This window comes from Alternaria ventricosa, assembly GCF_023758065.1.
Source record: "Alternaria ventricosa strain BMP 2768 chromosome Unknown scaffold_35, whole genome shotgun sequence".
NCBI classification, from domain to species: domain Eukaryota; kingdom Fungi; phylum Ascomycota; class Dothideomycetes; order Pleosporales; family Pleosporaceae; genus Alternaria; species Alternaria ventricosa.
Genome location: NW_026055715.1, coordinates 140,187 through 159,519, shown reverse-complemented (window position 1 = coordinate 159,519; position 19,333 = coordinate 140,187). Strand labels below are relative to the sequence as shown.

Sequence of the window (19,333 nt, the reverse complement as noted above, 5' to 3'; positions counted from 1 at the left end):
CCCCGATAAGGATTGTCTCAAGCAAGCCGACGGCTCACCTATATCGCTCTCGTTGGCTCGCGTGAACCATCAACTCAGATCTGAGCTAGCAGGCCTTCCTTTCCAGCTCAACGGGATTACATTCACCTCCGCTTTCTCAGAGGCCAACCGAGAGAGTGCAGCGATCCACGAATGTCTCGTCTCCTGGGTTATGTCCGAAAAGCTATTTGTGGTTCAAACCATGCTATCGGAGCTGCTCACTTCCGAAATGGCGCAGACCATCGCGACGGCGTATCCTCGGTTCGCGCCTTTCGTCGATGAGTGGACGCCGGGCTCACATGATGATCACATCAGGCTGAGCGCGATGGAGGGTAGCTTCGGTGAAGCTCGCTCAATTTGGAACGATTTCATCCACTGCGTCTATGTTCAGTTGATAGGACACATCGACTTTGGTTTTAAGGCCTCAGGAGAGGAAGACTACTACTTGGATATTTTTCATGGCGAGGATTTTGACATGCGTCGAGCATTGGCGTTGGGCAGACATCACCCAGATCCGTGGACAATCCTCAACGACATTGAGATGAAGAAGCTGGCGCTAATCAACCGATTCAAGCACAAAGTGCCCTACTATCGTCCGCATATGAGATATGGTTACTCCGCCGCTGCCCTGGCACTCCGCTTTCTCAACTCTCTCCCGCAGCAGACTCGGCAATCTGTTCGTAACGTTACATTGGTGGAAGACCGCGAAACGGTGGCATCTCCGGCTTGCCACGGTCGAGGCTTTATCGCGCTGTGCCAAGAAAACCCGAACCTTCGTATTCGTCGCTTCGCTAATTTGTGGAAATGTGTTTTCTCTGTGGGAAACTATTCCCGGGAAATGTGGATTCCTTACCTCGCTAAGGGACATGGGAGTAGTTCTGTGGGTTATCTTCAGAACGAGCTTCAAGTAGAAGACATCACTCAATCCGTTGGCGAATGGCTGACGGAAGCTTCCATACTCCCTTCCCTAGGGATGCCAGAAGGCTCCTACACGCTTATCCTTGACGGCGGACCAATACCGGAGTACACTTCTGATGTTTTCCAGTTCGTCCACCGAGACGTAGCTTATCAACAAGCGGTAGATATGGCATACGCCAGCGGCGATCTTGATACGCCATCGTGGATTGACCGGCGCTGGTATGGCCTCTACCACTTTGAACAACTCGCTGAGGTTGTGGGGAATATATCAAGAAACTCCCAACTCATTCAGTGTAATTTCGATCCTGGCTCGCCGCGCGATCCCGTGCCCATTTTTGAGAGGAATCGCGGGTCCGGCCAGCGCGAGTGGCGTAGAAATTATCACCGAATTCCTTTGGAAATTCAAACTCCGGCTCCGTTACCTCCATGGCATGAACTTCGATATGACAACATTTTGGATGCGGGAGGTCGCGACATATCATTCGAATTTTACTTTCGCTAAGACATAACTCATGAGAAGGAATATCATTGTACACGTAGTCACTCATTAATACACCAATACATTGAAAGTTAGCGAATATGATTGAACTATGTGATCGCGAAACCAGGCAAGTCCAAACACGCGATCTCTACCAATTAGACGCTCCGACGCTTTTACCGCGCTTAAAGAACTGCGTCCCTTCTCTAAACTACACCCCATCCAAACGTAATGTTCATCAAGAGAACATATTCACCCTAACCTTCTTCGCACTCGACTGATCCTCATACTGCAAAGTGTTAGCATCAACATCCTCGTCGTCTTTCGTGTCAAGAAGTCTTACCTGCAAAAACCCCGTAACATCCACTAAGACGGTCCAGCAATCCACCAAATCCACAATATCCTGCTGCAGCTCCTCGCCCATTCCCACACCCACATTAACACTCCTCTTGAAAATGCTAACCATACTATGTCTATTATCCTTCAAGAACTCTCTCGCCTGGAATACCGTCTGGTCGTTTTGCCGTCCCCGCGCGATCACTGCGGCGTTGATGACACGCAGCACAGCGAGCATGAGTTCGTAGTACTTGCGTAGCGCATTGGGGTCATCGAATTCGAGACCGATATCGGGGTCTACGGAGAAGAGCTGCGAGTCGCGGATAGCAGGGAAGAGACCGGCGTTGAGGACGTGTGCGGCGCCGAGGCGGGACTGGCATACGCGGAGGAGGAGAGCGAGACTGGCGTCGTAGTAGGAGAGGAGGACGGGGACGAGAGGTGCGGCGGCGGCAGAGAGTTCTTCGGGGATATGCTTGATGTTGTCGACGAGGACGCCAACGAAGTTGAGGGAGACGAAGCTGTCGAGGATGTATTTTGAGGATTGGCGTGTTGCGGCTGAGACAAAGGCGTTGAGAAGGAGGAGCGCGGAAACTTTGCAGGTTCCTTGACCGCTGTAGGCGTCGTCGCAGATTACTTCGAGCATGTTGGTGCCGCAATTCTTGATGGCGCTGAGGGTGTGGCGGCCGAGGAGGGAGTTGGGCGTTGCTTTGTTGAAGGTGCCGTGGATGTAGCGGAAGCAGATCTGGTAGCAGTACTCTCGTAGCTCGGCGGTGGATACGGGGCTGTATATGCCGATGAGCGCCGCGCGGAAGAGTTGAGAGAGGCGGTCGTTTGCGAAGTCTCCTGTCTTGTCGAATGCAGTTGACTCGAAGTCCACCTTTTGAATGAGAGCCTCCGCTAGGCTGGCAAGTTGGAGAGCGGTGAAGATGTCGGAGGAGTACGACTGCTCAAGCTTGGGCAGAATAACTTGCAGTATCTGCATGATGAAAGAACTCCGCGCGCCGTTCTCGAAGTCGCAGCTGTGTACCGCGACCATGACGACTTGAACCCACGACTGCAGAATGTCCTTGTGGTAGCGGAGAAGTTGTGTGCGACGATTCCAGTCCATGAAGATAGCCATGAGCAATTCCGCTTGCTCAACGAGTTGTTCTTCTTGCTCCTGATCATTCAGGATGCCTTCCTTCCGCCAATACTTCATCTTGAGACGAATGACTTGTTCCAGAAGTGGCAAAGAGTAGAGAGTGCTACCCTCTTTTTCTTCTTGACATGAGGTCAGATTGACGCCTTCGAAGAACTTGTGTTGATCTGGCAGAGCGCGCTCAGGATAGGTCAGCTCGATGAAGTCGAATAGATCGAAGATGTTCGGGTTTGGCATTGCGTCCTCGCCGGGCCGGATCGTGGTACCGAGAAGGACAGATTGAATCCTAGACTTCATAGTCGGCATGCTCTCTTTCACTGTCAAGCGCAGCTCTCTCGACTCATAGTCGAGGAAAGCAGCGCGTCTTTGGAGGAAGCTCTGGAGGGCGAGTGCTGGTGGTCCTGAGAAGAATGGAGAGTAATCGTTAGGCGTGACCTCGAGCCCTTGCGCAAGAGACATTCCGTCCCAGGGTATATCAAGGGTAATGGGAGTTAGCTGGGGGGCCTCCACAAAGAGCAGCTCGTTGTCACGGAGCTCTTCCATCACAAGCGCGCTCGTCAGCGGTGACCGCCAGAGCTTCTGCAAAACATCCCAGCATCGGGTCTTAAGAGCAGACCGCCAAGCTATGAACTGTTCGCCGTCATTGTCAGGATACTGAACCCCAAGAAGGAGTATGCTGTGGAACAAGGCTTGTCCGTTTGACCAGAGGCTGTTCTCTCCAACGCGGACAGTGTTAGGTCCACATGAGAAGCCGAGAAGGATATGCGCTATGGTCGGCCGGAGGGACACGGCAGCTAGACAGCTGTTTAAGAAGTCCAAAACGCGCAGCTTGACAACATATCCTGAAGCATCCTCGCCAGCTTCGAGCTCTTCGGCGCTGAAACGCATTAGGCCTGAGAGGGACCGGCCGATGCGCTCGGCTTCATTGTCTTTCTCTAGTATGCCAACAATCTTGCTTCGCCCGGAACGTTGTCCGAAGCCCGCAGGCGAGACTGCAAGTTTCCGCGAAGACGCCATCTTCTCTAGCAATTGAAGAGAGGCAATTGTCAAAGCTTCGTGGCCGGTACCACAATAGAGTCCCAGGTCTACGATAACCTGCAGGTTGTTCAAAATCGCATCCTCGAAAGATGCAAGCGACAGGTTCGACACGGGAGAATGCTGGAACGACGTTTGTTGCTTGAGAACTGGCTTGACGATATCCAGGTATGTCGCCTGGAGCTTCATCACAAGATCCATCACCTCGATGCTAAGCATCAGGGATTGGATCAATGGAGAGTCGGATGGAGCAGCGTCGACCTCGGTCACGTCGTGGTGCGATGCAAGAAAAAGAGCTTTCAACACCTTGTCGTTGAAGAGCCACTCCATGACGCGTGCAAATGGGTGAAGCGCAACGTACACAGCAAGTGATGTGGGGTCAATGACCGAATCAACAGGTATGCTAGACTTGTTCGCGAACACGACGAGATTCTCATTGAAGGTGGAAAGACATGTGACCATGAAGCGCAAGCATGTCCATTGCATGACGCTACGTTGTAGCGGATCAAGCACGTCCAGGGAACGTTCTGCAAACACCTGCTGCATGACGAAGTCAATGTAGCTTTCAATACCCGGCATCCTGCGCGACGATCCCAGGCCTTCAGGGAATGGTAGACTGTCGTTCAAGCCTTCGTTCTCCGGATATGGCTCTACGAGCGAGTGAAGGAAACGAACTAGGGCGATGGACTCGTCGTACCCGTCGGCGAGCGTTGGCCACAAGTCATCTCTGGGTGTAGCACCCAAGGCGTTGTTTTGTCTGGATCCAGTATAGAAGCCATTGACCGTCCACTCATCCAGGAGACCCCACATGGCATCTGCACGGGTGAAGTCCTTGCCCACAAGCAGAGCCGACAGAGCGTCGTAAGCGGCTGCTCGAAGCCCACTCTCAACTTTGTCGGTGCAAAGACCAAAGCAGATGCCAGCAAAGGAATACTCTTTGAGATCCAGGATCCACATCCGCGCAGAAGAACTTTGTCGGCAGATGTGTGCAATTAGTCTTAAGTAGCTTTCCAGCATAGTTGCGCTCTCTGGCTCCACGATCTGGTCGATTGGGTTCATGGTCTGAGCGTAGACGCCGCTTTGGATAGGCTTCTTCGGCTCGTGAATGTCGTTCTCGAACTCGCGCAGCTCGTTGAAGATGGTCGTGTAGCTGAGCGAACTCGTTCGTCGGATCTTCCCGGAAGCAGATGCTCCCTCTTCGAGCAGGAAGCGATGCGCCGCTTCGGCATTTGCCTCTCCAGAACCAATGGCCCGTAACATCTCGCAGAACATGGCTATACGGGGTGTAGGTTGGCGCTTGGCTGCCCACTGCAGGAATCCGTAGAGGTTGCTCTCTTTATCGCTCCAGAAGTCTTCCGCTGCGTCTGGAAACCCATCGAAGGCGTATGCGACAATGACCATGAATCGTTCGAGGTGGAGCGGATATTCTCCAGTTGAGCGCTGAAAGTGGAGTTGTAATTGTCGTCGCTGGTCGTCCTCTTCGGCTTTTAGTTTACGTAGAGTGTCTGGCATGTGAGTAATGAACGAGTCCACAAAGGTCTGCAGTTGCTCCATGAGAAGCTCCTTGAAGAAGTCCTCGGGCTGCGGCGAATCTCTGCTCAGGACCGCGGTGTCCTGCAACAGCGTCGATAACATGCTGGTCTTCTGAGGGTCGTACCAGCGCGTGGGGCGCACATCCTGACTGACTGACAGCATGAAATGGAATGCGCCGTCGCCGAGTGCTTTCAGGAAGATCTCCGATCGGGTGTTGGCCTCCTCCTCAAAGTTGATGCCCTGCAAAGCAGCGTCCTGTGTGTTGGGGTCCATGTACCGCCCGCTGTACTCCGCCAACCACCAAGTCAATGTCGCCGAATGCAGGTTCCTCAGCGCCCAGTTGTCATTTTCCCGTCCAGCCATGAGCGAGTCGTGAAGAGCGCGTGCTTCCCTCAGCATGACGTTGTTGCCCTCGGATGCAACCCAGGATGTGAGACGCAGGAGTATTGGGACATAGTGGATGGTAATGAGGTCGTGTCGATCGAGGGACTTGGCGCGGGTGAGTAAAGCCTTGTAGTTGTCGAGATTGACGTATCCGGGCTTGATCATATGCGTGCATATCGCGGCGAGGTTCTCGTGCTGTCGTGTGAGACTCTGGCGCTGGTAATCCATAATCTCGACAAAGCCGGGGAGGGGCACTTGGCCAACGACCTGGGTGCTCTGGACGCGCTCGGCGACGGACTGCAGCCACTTCTCGACGGCCTCCATGCTGGTTAAGCACTTGGTCCAGAAGCCGTATGCGTTGGACAGATTGGTTGTGCCATGTACTCCGACTATCATCTGGGCAGCCTCCTGCAGGACAGGCAGGCCTTCCACTTCCGAGTCGCCATTGTCCAGCGCAGTCTTCATCAGAATGCGCACGCAGAGCAGAACATATTCGCGGCGTCGGTGGAAGCGGATCACGGCGGTCTGGAGCTGGGGTCGGTCGAGCTCTTGGGCTTCGCTCTCGGCGCCCAGGAAGAGGGCAGCGGCGTCGAGCTCGTCGAGATTGAGGGCGTCGGCGAGTTCGAGGGCCTTCTGCTTGAAGTCGTCGTTGACCCCATACTCGTTGTCGTCGATCTTGATCTTGCCTGGCGCTGTTAGCACCTTCCTTGTCTACACCTCTGTTTATGTAATACCAGAGCTTAGCGCCTGCCTGCTCGCATCATTCTTCGGCTTCTTGTCCAATAGCGTCTTCAGCTCTTCCAGATGCGCCTCTAGGTTCAGCAGCAGTCGCTCCAGGACTGGCAGCTGCAGGTCGATGTGCGCGCACAAGTCGCGGTGTAGGCCCTGGAGGGCGGCGAGGCTGTCTTCTTCAGCCATGGGAAATTCGTGAGGTCGTCGTGCGCATTATGCGCCGGGGGGGTGGCGGCGGGTGGGCTGTCGTGTTCCGTGTTTGGGTGTTGTTTTCTCAACAATGGAGCGAGAGCTTGCTTGCTTGACTTTCGCAGAACGCGAAGGCGCACGGACGTAAACCCTGCGACGCGCTTTCCCGTCACGACTCACCTCCGCCATAACTCCGCACCACCCGTAGGACCTACACCTACTGCATGTAAAAGCGTTTCGCCTCCATATTCGTCGCGTAGTTGCCGCGACATGTTACGCGTATAAGTATTTGGCCATGGGGGCGACCAATATCCAGGATGCAAAGCGTAAGTCCTGGGGGGAACCACACGATCAAGGCTGGAGGTAGTCGCGGCCTGCTGCGTTCACATCTGCTAACTCAGAACCTACCGAACACCTCCCGGCTGCAGCGCACTCGCAAGCCAAGCTGGGAAAGAGCTGAACACCCTGGAGCCTACATCGACGTCAGGTCACCTACTTTGCGTGTTCCGTCGATGTAGGCTACAGGTCATTCAGCTTTTTGTCACAATTGATACAAACGAGCTTCGCATAGGCCTCATTCTAACGCTTCGCAGTCCTGATCGAGTCCTCACGGGTAGTCGACCGAACGAGCGGCCTCAAAGACCTCATCCACATCCTCAAGCACAATCGCGGGAAGCCTAGTCTGGAGGCTCTTGGGAACAAATCATACCTAGCGCTATGCGAGACGCTTTTCCAATGCCTCCACGATGGGCGCTCCGCCTTCTTCCACGGTAAAACCAAGGCGACGAAGGCTGGTTCTACTGCAGCCCTCCTTCCCCTCTCGGCATCGGCCCTGCGTCACGTCATCGCCTCGGGCGTGCGGACCATCAAGAGCTCTACGGTCGAGATGATAATAGACACGATAATCGAGGTGCTTCCTGCGACGACTGGACTGGTTGAGCCGCTTCTGGAAGCCCTCCCAAAAACTCTGCGATCCCTCTTAGAGTACCAACCCCACGTCGAGCGCCTATCCAAGGAGTGCTGGGATGCTGCAGTCGATTTCTGCATCGAAACTCTGGCCGGCTTCTTTCAGGAGTCGCCCGCAGAAGGTGAGCCGCAGAACAGCTGGAGCACTAATGTTTCAAGTCGCGCCCGCACTCCCCTTGAAGCCGACTTCACGTCCTCTAGAGCCTCTCCACGCTTGCCAGTGACCAAGACCAAGTCAACCCCTCCAGAGCACATTCGCGCAACAGAAGACTTTGTCCACTGCCTGCATCATCTCGTCAAGGCTTCCAATGCGCCATTGCTAGACAAGGCTGACGCCGTGCTGGCTGTCTTACTAAAGTTCTTGCAACAGAGGACTACCCGTGGAAGTACAGGCGTGGCTGCCCTGGCCGCTGTCAACGCGGTCCTCGCACGCATCACGTTGCAATCTGTCGAGTTGACCAAGCGTACGGTGCAAACATTGCTCCCGCTCCTCAAGCTTATGTGGTCCGAGGCTATCCTACGGGATGAGATCATGATCAGTCTGATATACACTGAGGCGCACATTGCGAGCCTTCTTACTGACCCAGACGACGAAACCACCAGCTCTGACCTGGAAGGCCTCGTTGAGACCATGTATGGCGACTACCGACGCAGGCAAGAAACTACCGCGCACCAATATCTTGAAGAGGATCATCTCTGTTTTCGGCACTTGGGGCCCGCTCGCAATGAGACTCATCCCCTGAACACATGCGCATTCTCCATGGAGACTGAACATCAGCGATATGAAGGATTATGGTCTACAGTATCCACCATTGCGCGGTTTTCATTTATGCTTGATGAGCGAAGGATGTCCATCGCCCACGACCGTAGCGACAGCGAAGAAAGCTTTAGCAAACGCGTTCGCATTACTCAATTGTTTCCTGAATACCTTCGTCATGTGTCTGAGCCCAGATCGAATGCCAAGCGAGCAGCTCTACAGGTCGTTTCGTTCATGGTTCAGGAAGGACCATTTGACGAGGAGGAACTCCAATCGCTGTTGGAGAAGCTCACTTCATGCATCTCAGATGAGAACCCAGTACATTCAGTGTGGGCAATGATAGGTTTGGCAGGGTAGGCATATCATGACATTATACACAGCGGACGTAGCTGACGTTTGCGCAGAGCCGCGCTTCAACAAACAGCATCCCACTCAACCCTTCTTCCCTATTGGATCTCTGCATGGCAAAGCGCATCTCGCGCAGTCACTTCCGTATCCATATCCCGCGCGGCGTGTCATCTCATGGACGTTCTCCTACGCCTGAGCATCGTTCCCTTCTCAGCAGTGTCTGAGACTGTCCAGTCTATGCTTTTGTCGATAGAACTAAGCGGGCCGGCTTTACTCACAGAGAGCAGTTCATCGCTACTCACCACCATTCTTCAGGAGCGAATCAAAGAAAACCCGACACATTTCAGTTCGACAGCTGAGCGGATCCTTAACTGGCTCCTCACCAAATGGACTCCCAGTAAGCGCTATCAAGCTTTTTCTGGAGCTGAATTGACATCATACAGGCTTATGGTCTGAGCGGACATACTCGGCGCTGAATGCTCACCACTGCAACGCCCGTGATGTACTGCGCGTACTCTACACGTGCTTGGACGCACCCTACAGCCCACCGGAGCCGGCCTCTTATCTGGTACTTGGACCTATTGGGCAAGCTCGAACGCAGATGGCGCGTTACAAAGACCTCGCACATTATCTCCTGCTTCTCCGACCCGTGAAAGATTTTGTAGCCAAGATCGAACAAGGACCGCGTATCTCCTCCGACGAGCCCACGGGCGAAGTCTCCTCCACTCAACTTGGAAGCAGGATTCTTGACTTCTGCGTATCCGAGCTCGAACGAGCCCAGCACCGTTGGAAGGATATGGCTACATCAAACATACAAGGCATCACGTCAGATATGATGCGCATCGTCACAAATCTGTGCATCGTCGCGCCAGCTGTTGCAGCTCTGAGCGATCCTGACGACCGCCGTGTGCGTACTCTCCGATTGTCTGCAGCTGCCCTGATCGAGTCTTTTGCCGCTACACTGGCTAAGCCTCAGATGGAACAATACAAAGTTGATGCAGTCCTTGAGACCTGTGCAAAAGGTCTTCCTGATATCAGCTCTTCAAAGCGAGTGAGCTCCGGTGTATATGAGTTGATGGGCATCGATCAGCTGGCTCAGCATTTACCCCGGGCTCTCCAGCAACGCAAAGAGGTCAAGCAATCGTTCTACGCGGATGAAGATGACTTCATGGATGTGGACGACGAGCCTGACTCACAGATGACTGCTGGAGCAACAGTTCCCGATAATGATGTACCTCGACATGATGTGCAGGCAGAAACCGATCTATCTGCTCTGCGTGCATGTTGTCTAGCACACTTGCAGTTTATTTCGTCTCTGGCCAAGCGTACTGAATTAGAGCCTGGAGCAGTGCCCCCGGATTTCGTCGATTACCTCGTCTCTCTCTCCGAGAACGACCTTATTCGTTCGCGCCAATTTCTTCGTTCGGTATGGAACAGCAACCTGAAGATATCCAGGAACGACTGCCTCAATCTCCTCGAACGGTTCAGCGAAGCTCTTATCGATCCTCGTGCTCGTGAATACAACACCTCCGAAGTCGCCAACGGTATGCTTGTCGAGGTTCTGATTGGAACCACACTCGTTTGGCTACCTGATGCAACCGATCGCGAGGCTCAAGATCTTTACGACAACGTAGAGGCCCTGTATGTCTATTACGTCAAAGAGATGGAGAAATCGAAAGGAGGAGTCAGGCGTTCAGCAAACTTGCAGACAACGATAGCAGTCTTTCTGCATGGCCTACTGAAGCATCATCCCGATTTTGCGCAAAATCGGAAGGTTCCATCAGTACGGACTAGCCTTTTCGAGCTGCTGTCAACAGGCGAAATGACTGTCAAATATCACATCGCGGAGCACTTGCCAAGAATGTTCGAAGATTTCGTTCTCTCCGAACACGACAAGATTTTGCAGGGTGTCGACAGCAGCTTGCCTGGAGATGACGAAGGTCTTGAGGGCATAGCGGTTCGGTTGCTCGTCCTGTCGCGACTGGCATCCAAGTGGCATACGCTGCTGCGTCACAGCGTATATCGAATCTTCGCCACGGCAGGAACTATCTCAGGCGCTACCTACCACGCCGAACGATGCATCTTGAACGTGGCGCAGTCAAGAGGTCTCGGTGGTTCACAAAGCCTATTCCGGCTTTTTGCACCACAAGTCATATTCACCTGGCTAGACCGAGGCCAAAAGGTCGGCCGTATTCCTTTTACTATCTTCGGTTACGCGTCGCTTTCTGACCTTCTTCGTGACATCGAAGCCGAAGTGGTGGGCCAAGCCATGATGTTCGGGCGCAAGGATGAGGTGGAGTTTCTAGCTGATCATTTGGACATGTCAGCACAGGAGATGCTATCGAGAAATATCGGCAAAGCAGCCGCATATACAATTGCATGGGACACTTGCAGGGGCTCCGCCCGTAACAAAGCCGACTCCAGCTTCGGCAACTTGCTGAAAGACATGGTTGGTAGCGACAAATACTATGGCCTGGTGCAGAAACATTTCCCTCAGGTGTTGGGCCACATGTTCCAAACCATCGATCACGAGGAACGTTTACCCAAGTCGCTGGAGAAGAAACCAGCCTTCAATCCCGCCGCTGCAGTTCTAGCCGAAATTGCCGAAATTGGCCAATCTGCACAAGGCCTTAACATAGGTATTGAGCCTTCGTTCTCCGCCTTCTATCTGCCTGATCAGCTGGAACGCTTGTGTAGACGGACGGGCGACAGACCGGCTGGCTTCTGGTCACCGAGCACATATACATATGTGATGCGCTCCCTGCTCGATCGCATCCACCCTGCTCTCGGCTCGCTGTATGCCCGGTCAATGATCAGGAAGATTCGAGTCATAGTTGCGCTGGCTGGACCTGTAGCACATGAAGGGTACCCACTGCAAATGACGCTGCAGTCTTTGCGCCCTTTCCTCACCGATATGCAATGTGCTGAAGATACAGTTGGCATCATGCAGTATCTTTTTGAACACGGCGCACAGTATCTTCGTCAACAGCTCAGCTTCGTTACAGGCATCGGCCTCTCGATTCTCATCTCTCTTCGAGTATTCCTAGGCTCCTCTCAGGATAACACCACCCAACAATCCCAACATCTAGCGACTATGAATGCAGCCAACAGATTCCATGCTTGGCTTACTGAGTATCTCAAGGCGCACGCGCAGGCAATTACTGGTGTAGAGCGCTCTTCCGCTATCAAAGCGTTCAAGCTCATCACCGCGACCGCTGCTCAAGTCAATGCCGAAGGCAACTCGTTGCGAGGTAGTGAAGAGAGTAAGCTTCTTCTTGAGATACTGGACGACGCGAAGTCAGGACGCAAGTTATTGAACAAAACGTCACGCGATGTCGCATTAGACTTGCTTTGCCAGAACTTTGAACCAGCTCCAAACGCCCGAGATGACGTCCTCGGCTTGGATCACGATGCTGCAGAGTATGCACCCCTTGTCTGGGAGTCGTGTCGCAGAAGCAAGGTGGGCGAAGGTTATTTGTTATGGACCGCACGGGTCCTAGGACGAGCATATAGCGCCTACGGAGAAGTGAAGCAGAGCTCTGCGCAGGCTCGGCCATGGGCATCCTCAGTGCAGACTTCCAAGTCGGTTCCTGGAAAGTCATCACGAGAAGCTATTGTTAACGAGGTTATCGATCTATTTTACAGCGACGAACGAAATGAGGTCAGCCTTGCGGAGGATGCTGTACGACGCTTGATATCTCGATTGGTGCCTGATTCGCAGTACATGAGCGAGATGCATCGAGTTATTCCGGAGGCCATCGGTAAAGCCCTTGTGTACAAGCCCCCGGAGCCAGATACCACCTCGCATCCTGTGACGGATGGTCTTCGCGAAGCCGTCTCACCTACACCGGTCCAACCTGTATCTGACTGGATTAGAGACCTCACAATGGCACTATGCAGAGTTGCAATCGATGACCCCATCTTGGGGGCTCTTCCAGACTTGCTCCGCGGTATCAACCACATGGCGGAGAAGCTTCTGCCCTACATACTTCATCTCGTGCTACTTGACGAATACGAAGCGGAGCGCAATGTTCATGACATCGTATCGAAGGCGATGGCCACTTGGTTCCGCGATTGCAGCCCAGATACCGTACCGCACGTCCGCATCCTTATCCAATCCATCCTCTACCTCCGAAGCCAACCAGTCCCCAAGGAGGTTACCAGAGTGGAGCGAGATAAATGGTTAGACGTCGACTATCTAGAGGCTTCACAAGCCGCGAACGACTGTGGCATGTTCAGGAGTGCGCTTTTGTTTGCGGAGACATCTTCTGGCCAGCCAATCATCAAGAGCAGCACCAGGAGATCGTCTGTTAGGGTCGACCCTCCAAAAGTGCCGCTGCAGCTCCAGCTTTCTATCTACAAAAACCTCGATGAGCCTGATTCGTTCTACGGTGTCGATCGGGGTTCCAGCTTGTTGTCAGTGCTAGACCGTCTCGACTACGAGGGTGACGGGGTAAAGAGTCTGCTCTTTCGTGGCGCTCGTCTAGACAGTCAAATGCGCCGGCGCAACGAATTTGAGGCGGTAGACTCCAGAGGAACACTCAAATCTCTCATCATGCTGAACATGAACAGCCTTACGCACTCGTTACTCTCCAACGACCAGTTCCGCGATGCTGGAGACGACGTCGTTGAGAGTACGCTGCATACTGCGCGCAAACTGGGCCAGTGGGATATCAAAGCGCCGGAAGTAAACCATACAGAGGCAAGCACCTTGTTCAAAGCCTTTCAAGGACTGCATTTTGCGAAGAGCGCTACAGAGGCTCAAGAGAACTTCGACCGCCAACTACAGGTGACGATGAAATTCCTCTGCGGAAAAGCCACTTCATCGATATCCACGAAGACTCGCCTGCGCACGCTAGGGGCGCTCACAGAAGCAGACGAAGTGATTACAGCTGAACGTTCGGAGCATTTGTTAGATATTTGGGATCGCATGAAGGCTCGAGAGAAGTGGATGCGGGCTGGCGAGTAAGTATCGCTCAACCTTTCCAAGACCGTATACTTATCATCACTAGATTTAATGACGTACGCCAGCTACTATCATGTCGTGAGACGCTCTTCAACGTGCTCGGTACAAATGCCGCTCTCGTTGACTCGCTTCACACCCGGACTGCGACCGTGCGAGGCATGGAGGTAGAGGCTCTAGTTTCATCGTCCAGTCTTTGCAGGAAGCATGGAGCACTCCAAGAGTCGCTCGCAAGTGTGACCTACCTCTCCGACATCGTACCGGAGTGCAAGGCTATAGGTCTTGACATTGAAGCTACAGCTCAGCATGAGGTAGCTAATGTGCTGTGGGAACAAGGTGAAACTGAGATCTCAGTAAGGATGCGTCAGCATCTCATCGACAACGCCGATTTCGACTCGCAGAACGTTGATCTCAGTTTGCCAGTACTGCTTGCTCGACTGGTAAGAATACCGAATAGCTGCACACATCTCTCGACTAACAATACCAGGGACATCATCTTGCCGAAGCTCGCCTCGCCAAGCCCGATGCGATCATGAAAGAGTACCTGGAACCAGCAATCCGTGAGCTCAAAGGCCAGAAAGAGGGCTTGGGCCCAGGCCAAGTCTTCCACGAGTTTGCTCTCTTCTGCGATAAGCAGCTTCAAAGTCCTGAAGCGGCGGAAGACATGAACCGGATCAAGACCGTGATGGACCGAAAGCTACAAGAGTACCATGACTTCGCGAAGCTCTCGAAGACCGACAAGAGTAAAGGAATGCGCGAGACGTACCACCGAAACGCTCGTCGCGCGAAGACTTGGTACGACCTCGACAATGCGGAATATGAGAGAATGCGCAAGGGCCGCGAGCAATTCCTTCGCCAGTGTCTCGAAAACTATCTCTTGTCTCTTCTGGCCAGCGACGAATACAACCACGACGCCCTCCGCGTGTTCTCATTGTGGCTAGAATACTCTGATACGCCTCTAGCGAACCAAGCTGTCAAGGCATACCTCAAGGATGTGCCGAGCGGGAAGTTCGCCTTGCTGATGAATCAGCTATCCTCACGACTACAAGCCGAAGAGAACGACTTCCAGCATCTGCTGATGGAGCTGGTTTTCCGCATCTGCGTCGACCACCCATTCCATGGTAAGTCAAATTCCTGTACTACCCCATCCAAGGGAAAATCCGAGCACCCTAGAGATTACATTAAGATGTAAACATGCGAAGTAGGGGGCCCAATGTCAAAGTCGGCTCCACGGTGTTCAGTCTTTCCCTTGTGTGGTACGATTTGATAAGAGATGTGTTGCTGACTTCGTACACCAGGTATGCATCAGATCTTCGCGATTCAGATGAAGGTCGCCGCCACCTCTAGGGAAGATGTCGTTCGAGCCAAGGATGAATCTGCGAAATCCCGTCAGAAAGCCGCGGGTGGCCTTGCAACGGCGCTTAGTACTGATAAGAGGGGACGATCGTACTGGAGCTCGATCTTCCAATCGAATGAGGTCTATCATCATCTTGCTATGTTCAAGGGCGAGAAGGAGAGTACTCAGCAAGGTCGTGAGTTACCCCTTGATAGGTACAAGGAGTCACGAGATCTGGTGAACAGGGTGCCGAAGCTCAACGTACCCCCGGCTACTCTTCAAATTGAGGTTCGGCCGAACATGAACTACAGCGATTTGCCGAAGATCGCAGGCTTCAAGTCGACCATGACAATTGCGAACGGACTTAGTGCGCCAAAAGTCATCACTGCTAAGGGCACCGATGGCAAACCGTACAAGCAACTGTTCAAATCCGGAAACGACGACCTACGCCAGGACGCAATCATGGAGCAGGTATTCGACCAAGTATCGCGACTACTGAAGAACCACACCGCAACGCGTATTCGCAATCTCGGCATCCGCACATACAAAGTTCTTCCACTTTCAACACGTTCTGGTCTCATGGAGTTCGTGCAGAACACCATTCCTCTACATCTCTGGGTCATGCCAGCTCACGAGAAATACTACCCAAGCGACTACAAGCCCGAGAAATGTCGCAAAGAGATCGGCGCATGCCAGCAGGACTCCCTCACCACGCGCGTTAAAGTATGGCAGAAGATTGCGGACAACTTCCACCCCGTGATGCGCTACTTCCTACTTGAGCGCTTCGAAGACCCAGACGAGTGGTTTGAACGTCGCCTGGCATACACGCGCTCAACAGCCGCCATCTCCATCCTTGGACACGTCCTCGGTCTTGGCGATCGTCATTGTCACAACATTCTCCTCGACGAGAAGTCTGGTGAGGTAGTCCATATCGATCTCGGTGTGAGTTTCGAAGCTGGTCGCGTCCTGCCAGTACCAGAAGTCGTGCCGTTCCGACTAACGCGCGATTTGGTGGACGGCATGGGATACACAAAGACAGAGGGAGTCTTCCGCCGTTGCTGCGAATTTACCATGGACACGCTGCGTGAAGAGCGAGAATCCATCATGACACTCCTCAACGTCCTGCGATATGATCCTCTTGTCAATTGGAGCGTCACACCCACAAAGGCGAAGCGTATGCAGGAAGCCAACCAAGAAACGGGTGCAAATGGTACCGCGCGCTCGACTACTGTTGCACCGGGAGGTACACCCGCGCCATCGGGTCAATCGGCTGCCGAAGAGGCAGCAGCGGTCGCGCAGGAAGATAACAAGAAGAGGGAGAAGGAGGAACAGGCTGGCGAAGCGGGACGGGCGCTTAGCGTCGTGGAGAAAAAGTTGAGCAAAACGCTTAGTACCAAGGCCACGGTGAATGAGCTTATTCAGCAAGCTACTGATGAGCGGAACTTGGCGGTGCTGTATATGGGTTGGGCGAGTTACGCATAGGCGAGGCGACTACATGAGCTCTGCGCACGAATATTATAGAAATTCAAGGTCATGTGGTTTTTCCCTCCATCCGTGAACACACCGAAACCGCACGCACCCAAAATCTCTTCGTCGCGAATAAATTTCCGACTTGTGTTCGCGTAGAGAATCGCCAAATTAACGCTTTCCTTGCATGTAGACTACCGGCAAATGCGTTGATGCCGCGAAGCCAATTTTCTTGCTCTTTGGATCCTGCGTTCTATGTGGAAAATTGGCTAGAGTCCTGCGCCCTCATACCAACTACAACAGCCCTACGCACTTGTGTATGAACAACCGTAGAGTCATGTAGTCATGAAGATAGTGTTTTCCATTACTTTTGAGGTATCAATGTATCCTGTATACTGCAAAAGAGTGATCGAGAGGAAGGGATGCAACGAGGCCGCACCTCCCAAACAGGCACATTTCGAGAGGGCGTGGATTGCGGAGGCATACCCCGGTTGCCCCGGCTGCGTCGACTGGCCCGCGGACGGCGTCTTGCCTGCATCTGCTCGATGAGCATTTGCTGCATGCAGGCGTGAAGGCACGACGGCCATTTCGATGCTGATGTTGCCAGGCAAATGTTGCGCGAGCCTAGGAGATCGCAGCTCCGCATACGCTCTCAACAATAGCGTTTTTCCCACGCGCAAAGAATATCAGCAACCGTTCCCATGTTTCGGCCTCCACAACTACGTTCGCATCATGCAGCTCGCCCAGCGACGCTTCCTGAACAAGCAGTTCGAAGGAAGGGTATCGATCGCAGCCAAGACACTGTTCGCGACACATCGCTTTCGCAGGGATGAGCAGAGAGACCCCTGCAGAAAGACCCAGTCGTCGACGTAATGACTCCCAACTAGGTAACTTTGCTTCAGGTGTTGATCGCGGTTGGAGGCCATATCGACGTTCGAAAATTTATTAGAGTGATGCTGATTGGCTTAATCGGCCGCTAGAGTGCAGCGGGTAGGTGATCTACGAGTAGTGTCCAGCTAGAACAGATCGAGGAAAAGCCGGTTTTCGTGCGTCATGCACGGAGGACTGCAGGACGCCGCACGTGAGACGTCTCGTTCAAGTAAGTTTTGAGAAGGTGTCGATCGCGGCAAACTGTTCACGATAGTTCTGTGAGGTTCTGATTGTCTATGGTTACACAAGGATCGCAAGTTGCTCACGATCCAAGATGGCTCCGACAGCGATGATGTGCTACCAGTTCAGTACCCACAAAGAATGTCGCTTTTGCGAACAGAAGCACGTAGCGTCTCCGTCAAGGGCACACAGCTTGTTCACATTGCACAGTTGAACGCCGCCTTCGATATTGAGCCCCTCAATTGATGGAACACATGGCAGATTCCAGTTCAGGCAGCTTTGCAGGAAGACTGTAGATTACGGCGTAGTTCCTCAGCGTCAGGTCGCCACTGCTTGATACAGGAACTTTGGGTTTGCTGCTGAAAGTCACTGACCTCGGGATCTTGCATTATGTTCACAGGTGGTTGGGGTGCGGGCGATTACTCCTAATGCTCCTCTCGCTGTTCAGTTTAAAAGAGCGTGGTATTGGACAATACAGCTCAACATCATCTCATTGTTTGGGTCTACATTATTGAGGAAGCTGCGTTTGAATCGTCTCCAGAACAGTTTCAGGGGTGTGGCCGATTGCAACTGAGGACGAGCACAGTGATCCATGGATGTTCCACGGTGGCTGCCCAGCCCTCCCAAGAAAACCACCAATCGCTAAAGTCGATGACGAGGTCTATCCACCCGTCCTTCCACTTCAGGCAGGTTTGCAACAGCTGTAGATTGCGGCCAAGCCTGCGTTCGCGAAAGATTGCTTTCAGATTCCAGTCGACTTGATTGGCCCACCACAAGCCTCAATTCCGAGACAGGCAGGTTTGATATTCACCGTGGAACGCAGCAGCAGCTTCAGCGATTTTTCGCTTTCACGGGATGACCTATCTGATTGGCCTGCCACAAACGTGACGTCCAAGACAGGCAACTTTGCATATGCCATCGAAGTATGCCATCCAAAGCATAGCGATTTCTCGCTTTCGTACAGCATTCGATGGCACACTACCTAGCGTCATGTCCAAAAGAGGCAACTTCGCATTTGCTATCGAATTCTTGAGCGATTCTTCGATTTGACAAGATGAGTGGCCTGATTGGCCTCCGTATCATCATGTCCGAGACGGGCAAGTTCGAAACAGCCGTCGAAGGCACAGCGACACTTTGCTTTCACAGAGAGCACTGACTCACAGGCTAGATGGCATGAATCCTAGCGTCAGTCCGAGACGGGCAGGTTTACGTTTACTGTCGAAAGCTTCAGCAATTCTTTGCTTTGAAAGAACTGCCTATCTGATTGGCTGGTTTACCGTAGACGCCGGGTCCAAGAGAGGCAAGTTTACAAGTGCCATCAAAGCCACAGCGATGCTTTGCTTTGACTCTGCGTTAGCGTCAGCCAGTCCTCCTCTACCAGGCAGGTTTGGAAATAGGTGTCGATTGCGGCTAGAAGCCATCGCGAAACGTCGCTGTGACTGCTTTCCCGCCTGGCACGGGCAGATCGAGCTCCAGCAACACTATACTGGTAGCAAGGTATCGCGAACTATGCATTTGGTTTCTTGGTTTTTGTAGATATGTGATTTGATTCCCCGTCGTGCCATGTAGTAGTCAACTTAGTAATTGTCGGCATCGTGAGACTTTTGTGATGAGATCGTGTACGG

At 53.0% G+C, this 19,333-nt stretch overlaps 2 protein-coding genes across 2 annotated transcripts; one reads left to right on the top strand and one right to left on the bottom strand.

Annotated features, from left to right (window-relative positions):
- Positions 1–1,652: 1,652 nt before the first annotated feature.
- J4E93_010779 (uncharacterized protein) lies at positions 1,653–6,758 on the bottom strand (the record flags this gene model as incomplete). Its single annotated transcript, XM_049348655.1, has 3 exons — positions 1,653–1,703; positions 1,758–6,526; positions 6,575–6,758. 3 exons carry the CDS (start codon positions 6,756–6,758, stop codon positions 1,653–1,655), a joined length of 5,004 nt encoding a protein of 1,667 aa, XP_049194220.1.
- Positions 6,759–7,056: 298 nt separating this feature from the next.
- J4E93_010778 (uncharacterized protein) lies at positions 7,057–16,613 on the top strand (the record flags this gene model as incomplete). The annotated part of the gene is made up of 7 exons (XM_049348654.1): positions 7,057–7,087; positions 7,355–8,837; positions 8,889–9,229; positions 9,276–13,797; positions 13,845–14,235; positions 14,283–14,916; positions 15,094–16,613. 7 exons carry the CDS (start codon positions 7,057–7,059, stop codon positions 16,611–16,613), a joined length of 8,922 nt encoding a protein of 2,973 aa, XP_049194219.1.
- Between the last annotated feature and the right edge of the window lie 2,720 nt (positions 16,614–19,333).